This window comes from Danio aesculapii, chromosome 16, assembly GCF_903798145.1.
Source record: "Danio aesculapii chromosome 16, fDanAes4.1, whole genome shotgun sequence".
Taxonomy (NCBI): Eukaryota; Metazoa; Chordata; class Actinopteri; order Cypriniformes; family Danionidae; genus Danio; species Danio aesculapii.
Window position 1 is genome coordinate 30,530,566 of NC_079450.1, and position 12,306 is coordinate 30,542,871.

The 12,306-nt window shown below is 36.5% G+C and overlaps 1 protein-coding gene across 1 annotated transcript in view; it reads right to left on the reverse strand.

The window, feature by feature from the left end:
- The window catches only part of jarid2a (jumonji, AT rich interactive domain 2a), a 90,262-nt gene that overhangs the window by 15,406 nt on the left and 62,550 nt on the right, over positions 1 to 12,306 (reverse strand). Inside the window, exons 7-8 of the mRNA XM_056474851.1 lie at positions 8,049 to 9,012; positions 798 to 1,276 (exon numbers count right to left, since the gene is read on the reverse strand). Coding sequence (XP_056330826.1) covers positions 798 to 1,276; positions 8,049 to 9,012 — 1,443 coding nt within the window. The remainder of the gene's footprint in view (positions 1 to 797; positions 1,277 to 8,048; positions 9,013 to 12,306) is intronic.

The window sequence follows — 12,306 nt, forward strand, 5'->3', positions numbered from 1 at the left end:
CTCAGAGAACAGTACAAATAAAGGAAGTTCATGACCACTTGAAAATAATACAGTTTGCAGAATCAAGCAGAAAATAGAAAGAATTGAAAACTGAAAGAGAAAACAGATTAGTTGTACTGGAGTTTCCACCTTATCTCGCCTTCTAATTTATTATATCGCTAGAAGTGAATAACAGATGGCAGAAATTGGTGAATTAGCTGTGCTACAAACATTCATTCATTCATTTTCCTTCAGCTTAGTCCCTTTATTCATCAGTGGTCGCCACAGCGGAATGAACCGCCAACTTATCCAGCATATGTTTTATATAGCGGATGTCCTTCCAGCTGCAACCCAGCACTGGGAAACACCCATACACAAAACAGAAGTGTGCGCACATCAGAAAATCTCAAAGACAGGTGCACGATCAAAAACAAACATTTGTAGAAAAAGATCCAAATAAACACCCATACACACACACACACACACACACGCACTACGCAAATAAATCCATTTGCACTTGCCATTACGACTTTTTTTTTCTATCCAATCACAAGTGTACGATGTTAAATAAAGCTGCAAATGGTGCTTTAAATATTTTGAGTTCGACCACCTCCAGAGGTTTACTTCACAGAGTAAATTGCTGATGTGGCTGAATGTGTCATAAAAAAACACCTACTGTAGTTTACCCCTATCACACCTGCTAAAGTGATGAGACACAATATAAGAATGAAGTGTCTCTAAAACCCCATCACAACTGGTCACATTGGTTATTCACAGTTCATAAAAATACACCAGCACCTAAAAGACAGCACACGTACCCTGTATATGCATTTGTGTTGTTCACTGATCATCCCTTCTTCCTCTCCTCTTTTCTCCAGTCTCCTCTGCCGGGTGCTTTTTGCCGTGGGGTCGAGCTCTCGGAGGTGTTCTCGCGCTCCGCTTCGGTGCAGCGCTCCGTTCACCAGTCCGTTTTTGGGCTCGCAGCGAGGAAGCTGCAAAGCGGCGTGCTGCGCTATGTCTCCCTGGCCCTCGAGGGGTCCATTTCTTCTCTCCAGGGCCTCCTTCTCTGCCAGCACCTCCTTCTCCAGCTGTGCCCTCTGCGCTGGTGACAGGGAGTCGTAAGACAGCAGGTACTGGCAGTAGGCCTCCTGGAGCTTGGCCAGCCGATCCTGAGCAGAGCGCGGGATGCCCAGCAGATCCGCCAGCCGGCCCCACGTCTTCAGGTCTGTCACCTGCTGCATGCCCCCCATTTCATTGATGATCTGGAAGAATCTGGCCAGGTCCAGCTCACAGCCACCTTTCAGGAAGCAGAAGAACACACATAAATCACCACCACATGTTGTTGTTGTTTAATTTTTGATTGACTTTTATTAAATTATTTTGTGCTTAGACTGATTAACCTCTTAACTGCCTGCTCCAGCTGTTGAGAATTATTGTAAAAACGATATGTTCAACTTCAATTGTTGCAACTCTTCTACACTTGATTTGCACAGATTTAAGCTTGATCTCATTTTAAATTAAGACACTTGTCAAACTGTAGCTGAAGTGAAGAACCTACCATGACATATATGAAAATAATAAAACAATACATGTATATTTAATTATTCATTCATTCATTTTCCTTCAACTTTGTCCCTTATTTATCAGGAGTCACCACAGCAGAATGAACCTCCAACTTTTCCAGCATATGTTTTACGCAGCGGATGCCCTTCCAGCTGCAACCCGGTACAGGGAAACACCCTCACACTCTCCCATTCACACACAAATACACTAATGACCAATTTATCTTAGCGGATGTCTTAATTTAGCGCTAAAATTAATTTGAAGCTGCCTAAATATGAATTGTGCAACTTAAAAATAGAAAATTCCATATTTTTCATCAAGGCGCAAGATGTGTTTGGCGCGATTTGTTGCCATTTTTTGACCAGTGCAACCCTATTTTTTACATTTTGCACCATGTTCTTTAAATAGCAAATCCATTTGCACCACTTTGTGCACTCATTGGTGTTACGGTCTAAAAAGGAGGTGTGTTAAGGCGCATTGTTGGCACGTTGGTCTTTTGAGGAACTGAAATAGACCACACAACTAACCAACTGAAAGCTGATTTAAAGTCCAATGCAGTGCGCCTATGCAGGTCAAAATGCTTACACATTGCTTAATAAACACAGGATGTACAGCAATACACAAATATATTTACATATGAAAACAGTTAAAGGATTTTTCTACATCAATATAAAAAACTCTGCCTCCATGCCTTCTTCATGTTGGGGGGCTTTTTCAGTTTATTCATGACCATTTGCATTTGTATAATGTTATTATTATTAGCAGTATTATTTATTATATGCATATTTATATTTGTTTTAATAAAAAAAGTTTAAATTTGCCCACCTGTCCAGTTTTGGAGATGTATGCGTCAATATATGGAGCATAATAATGGGACGTGTGTTTGGATATAACTCAGTTTTTGACCACACTTCATTATTATTGTTCATTTATTTATTTGCTGGAAATTAGAACTGAATTTAAAAATAGTTTTGAAACAAATCTTTGCGCCTAAATGAGTTTAAATATGTAGGCTAATAGATGTCTTCAGTGGAGTGCGTAGAACACCGTTTCCTTATCCACGAAAGTAAAGGAGTAAAGTAAAGAGTAAAAGTAAAGTAAAGAGAAAGTAGAGGCCGAACAGAGGAGGCTCATTCTTTATCCTCTTGCTGCAGATGGTCTGTTTAACTGTTTTCTCACTAGTGGAGCATTCAGTTTTTTCACTTACAAAGTCCGCCATGTAAATAGCAAATACGCCATGGCGCAACGCAACTGACTTTTAAAAGGAATAGGTGATGAGACTCTGATTGGTTTAATGGTTATGCTCAAAACACACCTATAACTCATTAAGAGAATAAGCACAACCCTGTTAGACCATGCGCCAGGGCGCGAAGCAATTTTTTCCATGCTTAAAATAGCAGAAGTGGATTCGGACATTCCCTTAATGCTTTTGTGCCATGTGCTTTAGACTTTGCGCTTAGATCTTTAAAATAGAGCTCAACGTGTCAGTCAATATAAAATGTCCAGGTCACAAACAAACTGTCAACAAAATGATTTGGTCTAATAATCACCCAGATCTCACATGGTTGCATTACCAAACATTAGAACACAAACTAATACGACTGAATTTATTGTACTTCAAGAACTTAAATAATAGTTAGATAAGTGCAGTAACTAATTCATTCATTAACACTGCTCTGTACAAATCATGGTGGCAGGGTTTGGTGGCAAAGGTTTGACATTTACCAGCAACTATAAAATATTTATTGTTATTTATTGTGATTTTATCCCTTAGATTATTGATATATGATATATTGGTGTAAATTTCCATTGCTTCTTGTTTATATCAGTTTCTATTTGTGCCCTATAAGCAAGTCTAATTGTAAAACTGCACAAACAGAAATGTTCTCTTCAAAGTCAAGTCACCTTTCCCTCTGATTGGACATTTCTCATAACAGTTCACACAGAGAAAACAAGCGTTCGCTATAACTTTATAATGAAACGTGTGCACAAATACCACATTAGTCATGGCATTCAAATGTCTGGTCACTGTCTGAGTGGCACACAGAAACTAAAGAAGGATTTGAGGTTGGCAAGAAGACAGCAACTCTTACTGGCATCGTCTAGATGACTTTGCCTGTTCAGTCAACAAGAGGCCAGACTGAGTCGTCTATCTAGATGAAGTCTTGGCTCTAGATGAACTGTTTAATCTCATCAAAGGAAGCTGACTTCGCTAGCGTGAGCTCGCTAATCGCTCCAAACTGGACAGGTCACTGACTGAATAACCAGTAAATGTGCACTTAAAGGGATAGTTCACCCAACAATTAACTTTTATTCACCACTTAATCACACTTAAGAAGTTCTACATTTCTTTCTATATTTCTTTCTTCTGTTGAACACAAAACTAGATATTCTGAGGAATGTTGTAAAAAAAGCAGCCATTTTAGAAACAAAAATACTATGGAAGTCAATGACTGCTGCATTCCAAAATTCTACAGAAAAGCTTCCTTTGTGTTTAACAGAAGAAAGAATCTCAAACAGGTTTGAAACAAGTGGAGGATGAGTAAATGATCACACAGTTTCATTTTTATGTTGAACTATACCTTTAGAATACAACAACCAGGGCTAGGCAAAAATACATTGTATTTTTTGTATACAAATGTATTTAAAAATAAATAAATAAATAAATATATGTGTATATATATATATATATATATATATATATATATATATATATATATATATATATATATATATATATATATATGTATATATATATATATATATATATATATATATATGTATATATATATATATGTATATATATATATGTATATATATATATATGTATATATATATATATATATATATATATATGTATATATATATATATGTATATATATATATATATATATATATATATATATATATATATATATATGTATATATATATATATATATGTATATATATATATATATATATATATATATATATATATATATATATATATATATATATATATATATATATATATATATATATATATAAATACTTTTACAAAGCAGCATGACATTTCTTTGCAAATCTTCCATCAATTAGACATATTTGACCAATCCCTACCTCATTAAACTAACTTAGTAAACAATGTTTTAAAGCAAATGTGGCCAGTAAAATTGCCATCATCTCTGTACAATGATTATTAAACCTGTTAATACTTTTTAAAGGGTGTTAAATTAAGGGTTAAATTTGTAGTTCACAGACTATTTCAGAAATCGTTTTTGTTTTTTGGGTTTTTTTTTGCTTTTGAACTCTTTAATAATCAATGTAAAAACTACATTAGAAGTTTTTGATGATAAAATAATTGTGTTTCATATGTTGTGACATCATAAGGCTTACATCTTTCCTCTTCATGGACTTCAGGACTTATTTTTGTGTTGTTTGTTTTAACGACAAACATTTGGCATCAGCAATCCATCCAAAACTACTATTATTTGAACAGTATACTCTTTCTCCTAAGATTTTTTCAATACTTCTTTAAATGGAAGAGTCAATAACATCCAAAGCACCAATCAGAGGGTGCATTTATATGATGTCTTGGTGTAGATTTCTTACAAAGTGTTTTACAATATTTTTAAAATACAAAACACTAAAGTCTTTTGATACAAATTTGCATTTAAAATACCTATTGAAATACATGTATCATAAATACTGCCCATCCCTGATTACAACAAGTGAGGACAGATTAAATGTTACATATACATGTACCTGTATACAGTACAAAACACACTATGGAAACACTTTACTTGAAGTTCGTAAGCGTGTCATGAAACCTTTATATTCATGACATGACACGATGTTATGCATGTGCTGTTAAGTAAGGGTTATTCACTCAGTTATGGTGTCATTTTAAAGGCAAAGATGGCATTGTTTGTTATGAAAACATGACAAAAACAAGCCTGTCTTCATCTTTGTCATAACAACTTGAAATTACCAAGACAAAATATCTTGTCATAAATCCGTCATAAACATGATTTTCATAAGGCCATCATAATTGTGTCATACATATTTTTCTAATCACTTTTTCAGTGGCCAAACTGTATTTGTCATTAAAATGTCTCCTTAAAAGTGTCATTACTCTGTCAAATTATTCAAGAGCGTCGTTAATATTTAATGACATTTTAATGACAACTTCATCATGTACCACTGAAGTTAGAAAAATACAAAAACTATAGTAATGACGCTGTTATAAAATCCATAACATATTTATAATGACTTCATGGCAATCATTATGACAAGTTTTGTGTTGTCTTAGTAATGTCAAGTCATCATGTCAAAGACAAAAACACTGTGATGTATTTGTTTATGTCCATGTCAATACTCGTTTGACTTTCAACTTTTCAACATTTTAAGAGAAGCAAAAGTTGAGATAAAAAATATAATCTGACATCTTAAAGTTTTTTTTACCTCTTCAATATTGTTATTTGACATATAATAGAGCATTTTTACTTAATAAACAGCAAATAAAACCAGTGCTGTTGCTTTATGCATATTATAAATTTTGCTGCTCCAAAAAATGATTGACTCACTAAAGTGTGTCGGTTTTAAAAAGGTTTTAGCTCAAACTAACCGATGGTTTTGTGCCAGCGTTTGATGCCCACCAGCCGCTTTCCTGACACACATCTGATTTTGTACAGATTATATTTAGCAAACATTTAATGGTTTTGCTCTGTCAAAAACTTTGGTTAATTCAGAAGACATGCTGCTCATTTCCTCCATGTAATTGATATATATTGCCAACCATTGATATTTATTACCAATAGGTTCACGTAAACGCAATGTTGGCTGATACCAGTTAGTGACTGATACATCAGCGCATCACTACAATAAAGGAAACATTTTTATGTATTTTGTTCATCAGCACTTCTGAGGCGATATAAATCATCACACTGAGCTCTTTGGTGATGGTGAGCCACATTCACATGATACACTGAAACAGCGGAGAGCAGTTTTATCATGATAGGCCATGATGATTTTGATCACGGCTTGTCTTGAAACAATAAAATGAAAACCATGATGTCTTTAGACTATTGCGTTATTAGTCTCTGTGGTAGAGCTGCCCTACAGTGAATCATATACTTCAACATTGACATTGCTATTGAACTGAACTGAATCATCACTGAACAAACCAGAACAATAGCAGCATTCTGCTCATCAGTGTCTGATGTATTGAACTTGCTTCACTAAGATGAAACTTCCTACCTGATTTCATAGTATTGCTATAAACAGACACACTCTCCATTAAATAAAGCACTATAGAAATAAAATAGAGGTGACTTCACTTGACTGAGCTGCAGGTTTTTGATTTAATGGTCATAATAAATGAAGCCACCCTGCAGGCCTGTGCCTCAAAACTACTGACACGGGCAGAATTTCATCTGAAGTAAAGTTTTACTGCAACAGTCATCAATCATTACGATAAGACTACAACATTTGGGTTTAAAGTGATCTGAAATGTGTATTTTTGTTTGATGTGTGACGAAATTTGAACTGAATCATGAAGACAGCGTGGGACATGTAGTAGCTCCTTGTTGTATTTATAAAACAGCCAATAGCACTATGTTTTATCACAGCTCTGCCAGTGAGAGTGGTTGAGCTCAAGTGAATCTGCTAGTTAAGTATGGAATACTGTCTCCTGGTCCAAGCCACTACTCATTTGAATTGAATTGAATTGAATTGAATTTCATCATTCAAAGTCATATCACACATTAAAGTGAATTTTATATAAAATCATGGTGTACACAACAGCGTCTGGACTTGCTGCATCACAAACATCAATATTTTAACAATTTCTAAGAAATTGATCACATTCTGGCCATCGGATATTAGGCAAGGATGTATATATAGCGATCGTGATTTTCGGAAGTATTACAGCACTTTGTAAACGTTTATTATTACCATTTGAGGAGTCTTCCCATTGAGTTTGATAGAGCACTTGGAGCTGAAAGCAGCTTCGTGTGACGCCACACTTAAGAAGCGGAGAGTGCCTTGAAGTGGGCGGGACATGTCAGATACTAGAAAGCATTTCATTGGTCAGAAGGTTTGATGAGAAACTGAGAAGAATGAAATGATGTCAAAAAATGATCTATTTAGGTGGAAGAGACAAACTGCAGGCTTTGAATGTTTATATCTTCTTCATTTGAATTTTGTCAGTGTTTTGGAGCACAATAGCTTATAGATATCCGTAAGACTGACACACTGATACTAGCTTTATTTAGATTTTACTTGGACTTTAAAACAAGGTGACCAAATCTTCTCCTGAAGGAACATCCACCATCCTGCAGAATTTAGGTACAGTCTGAATTCAACAGACCTGACCAAGCTAATCGACGTCTTCAGGATTATAAAAAAACTTGGTGCAGGCTGGAGCTGAACTCTGCAGGATGTTTAGGATTTGCAAAATTAGTCTCAGACCACCACAATTGCACAGTGCCCTCAAATTATGTGGATTTAGTGCATCACTTCCTACCTATAAGCGGAGGCTCCTCCATGTTGATGCCTTGTGTGCGCAGGTGTCTCCTGATGCAGGCCAGCCGCTGTACATTGGGGCCCCAGCGTCTGCCCAGCTTGTGTACATGCTGCACGTATGAAACAAAGCGCATCTCCTCTTTAAGCTTACACTCGGGACGCCAGCCTGCTGGCGGAACAACCCGGAACAACCCAAACGCCTCGGCCTGCCCCCGTGCCAACTCCATAAAAGTCAACGGGTCATGAAACTCATGTGTGTTGGGATAGAAGACGGGCAGCTCTGTGATCTCGGCACTGCGCCGGCCTCGCTCCTTGGGCTCAGATGAGAAGGGCTCAGTCATATTTGAAGGATGGCCTTGTTTTAGAGCATTGCTTGTTCTGGGGGTCTCTGATAGTTTGGGGGAGTTGGCTGGTCTCAGAATGTCTCGTGTTGAGGTAGTGGGGCTGTTCTTGGCCAGAACGCTGGCTTTGCAGTGCATCTGTTTGGTGAACATGAGCTTCCCGGCCGAGGCCCGTTTGGGCCGCTGTGATCCTGGCGGCTGTGGTCTGGCCTGCGTCTCCTGAGCTGCTTTCCTACTGCGGGTCTCCAAAGGAACCACGTGCACTTTGACCCTCTTCACCTCGACCTCCGCTCCGGCTAACTCCAGCTGCCTCTTTGACTGCCGTAGTCCGTTTCGTCTGGGGGGGAAAGTGTCTGTCCCACTTAGCCGTCCAGCGGTTGCTGGTGATAGCACCTGTTTTTGCATCTTGGCGTGGCTGGTTTGGGCTTTTCCTGAGTTGGAGGTCTGAGAGTGTGTGTGTGTGTGTGTGCTCAGGCTGAGCTTGGCCTCTTTGAGCAGTCTGGCTTTGGTGTACGTCACGTGGCCCTTGGGGTATTTCACAGCTTTGGTCGGGGGAGTTCGCAGCTCTCTCGTCTTTCGAGAACTGACGGCGGAGGCTCCCGATGTCCCGTTCATTTTGGAGGCCTGAGGGATGACAGAATAGTTTCTTTTAGTTCACTCACACACTACAAAATTGAAATGTATATATATATATAAAACACATACTCCAAGCTGTTGTGTGTCATTCTTTTACTTTTATCTTATTCTGGGCTGTTATAGAATGCTGCAGTTAAAACCCAAAGACCAATTCTGGTGACCAATGACTATGACCAATGTTGGTCCCCTTATTTTCTTTCATTTTATGAGTAAAATAAGGACTGTGATAAATATTTATAAATAAATAAATATATATGTTTTGCTCTACATCATACACTGGACACACTTTATACTGTAAATATTCTTATCTACTTATTCATTGAAAACATGCATTTTCAGCTTCATAATTCTGAGGGAACCACTGGCTAATTTGTCTTGGCACCATGGCTGCACAACCCTTTTTCATTACTTGACATAAAAACTTACATTTATTTTTATCATTTTGATGTCAAGGCCACATTTCTCATTTCAATTTAACATAACTGTTATATTAAAATAGATCAAATGTAAAAAATAAAACAAAACTACGTACAGTGCTCAGCATATTTGAGGAAACCCCATTTTAAAAATGAATATTTTTCTCCATTTCTCAGTGAATATAGGCAACGTATTTTGGTGCATTTAAACAAAACAGATTTATTAAACAGATATATTTATTAAAATAATATTTTAGTCAACAAACATATTTAGAAATTGAAAGATAAAACAATTAAATTCAAGCAAAATATTTTTAAAAAATTACAAACTATAAAGTTTTAACTTAATTTTTCCCTTTTTTTTTTTTTTTGCTTCTCTTGATTTTTCCTCTTTTTAAATTTTGTTTTCAAAATTTTCTATAACATATAGATTTGGGTGTACTAGTTTTTGGACCATTATCGTGAGTTATTTTGTTAGATAAGCTCCAGATTTGGCTTTAGTACTGATTAATCTAATGTATATGCACAAATATAATACTGTATAGCTTCCTATTAAAAATATGAATTTAAAAGATAGATTTGTGAAGGGTGTACCTATATATGCTGAACATTATATATATATATATATATATATATATATATATATATATATATATATATATATATATATATATATATATATATATATATAAGCACTGTATATACAGCACTGTATATATATATATATTATAGTTCAATTCAATATTAATTAAAATTAAATTGGTATTTTACATACACCAAAACAACAATGATATAGTTTAAAATAGTTTAAAAGTTCATAGAAAATGCACTCTTTGTATTCATATTGGTTCCATATGATAAAAAATTGTATTAAAAGAAAAGCAGTTTAAATTTACATTGAATAACCACCATATTTTTCAAAGGTAAGAATATATTTCCCTTGCATTTTTTCTTTATTAAAATAACAATACTTTCAAATATTAATAAAAAGGGAGCTACTAAACTACTTCAGCACAGAGGAGGTGTATTCAAGTAATTACTAAAAAACAATTGCGACCACAAACTACTGTACACAATAATGTGTCATATCATTTGTTCAGGCTGGTGTCAAACGCATAAATTACACTGCATTCCCTCACAACTGAAATCATCATCGTTCTGTTGATAGTATCATATCAGCATAACATGAATTACAGCCAAAACCTGAGAAGGCTGTTGTACGAGCATGCATCACTTCCTCAAATTCAACTATCTCCTCTCAGAAAGACTGTCCTGTTCCACTAGGGGGCTCAATGGAGCCGTTATTTCATTCTTGGGGGAACTTGTGCACGTGACCCTGGCCATGTACTACGAATCCTCCATCTGCATGCGGTGGGGGATGGGAGGCTATTCATTTGTCTCCAAAAGCAAAGTTGCTGACAGAAAGCACAACAGATCCACCAATAGCCCAGCACGCGGAGGCCCAGTCGGTGTTTACTGAAGCCGGTCAGAGAGCCGGTCGGTGTGTGGCACTTCCACACTCCACTGCTTTGGGCTGTGAGAGGGGGGTTGGTGGAGGACAGATGACATCATGTGTTGCTATAGGCCTGATGCAGGAGAGAGTCGGGACGGGTAAAGCTGCTCTAACAGCCCAAAGGACTCTCTGGCAGGAGGGGAGGAAATTTTGACGAACACTTACCAATGGGTCTATAAAGTCTGCTGTTTCCTCAGTGTTCAGTAATGGTTGAGTTAGCAAAGGTAAATGACGAGATGTGCTTTGGGATGTAGCGCTGTAATGGTGTGTAAAAACAGGACATTGTGTTTTTTGACTGTTGGTGATGTGTGTTATTGAAAACTGGTTATTCTACACAAGAAATTGTGAATACCTTACAAGAGGCATCTGTGATGAATTCTTTTTTATCTTTATGGGACAAAAGGAGTTTCTCATGTACAATTAATCATTTAGCAAACGCTTTTATTCAACGCGAATTACAAACGAGGACTAAAGAAGCCCTTTATTGTTGTTTTTAAGCGTTGGAGGAACACTAATCACTATAATTCACATTACATTTATAACATCATTTAAACTCAGATGTCATTCAGTGTATTAACAGTAATATAATAAATATAACAAAGAAAAAAAGCACAAATTCTTGCCAGGCATATTTACAACAAGAACTATTTGAAGGTAAATTAAAAGACTAAAAATGTTACATTTTAGATTTTAAATAGTTTTATACTTTGCCACTATCCTTCAAACCACTGGGATATACTTGTTAGTCAGCAGATATTCTTAATAATTTAAAATACACTAGCCGGCCACTTTATTAGGTACATTAGTACTGATTGCTAGTACCGGGTTGGACCCCCTTTTGCATTCAAAACTGCCTTAATCCTTTGTTCCATAGATTCAACAAAGTACTGGAAATATTCTTCAGAGATTTTGGTCCATATTGGCATGATAGCATCACACAGTTGCTGCAGAGTGTTTATTTGAGTTACTGTTGTCTTTCTATCACCTCAAACCAGTCTGGCCATTCTCCTCTGACATCAACAAGACATTAGCACCCACAGAACTACTCTGTGTAAACCCTAGAGATGGTTGTGTGTGAAAATGCCAGTAGATCAGCAGTTTCTGAAATACTCAGACCAGCCTGTCTGGCACCAACAACCACTCCATGTTCAAAGTCCCTTAAATCCCCTTTCTTCCCCATTCTGATGCTCGGTTTGTACTGCAGCAGATCGTCTTGACCATGTCTACATGCCTAAATGCATTGACTTGCTGCCATGCGTTAATGAGCAGGACGGGTGTACCTAATAAAGTGGCCGGTGGGTGTATATTCATCAGACATTCTAAATGAGTACTGTTCGGCATTAGTATGTTGTA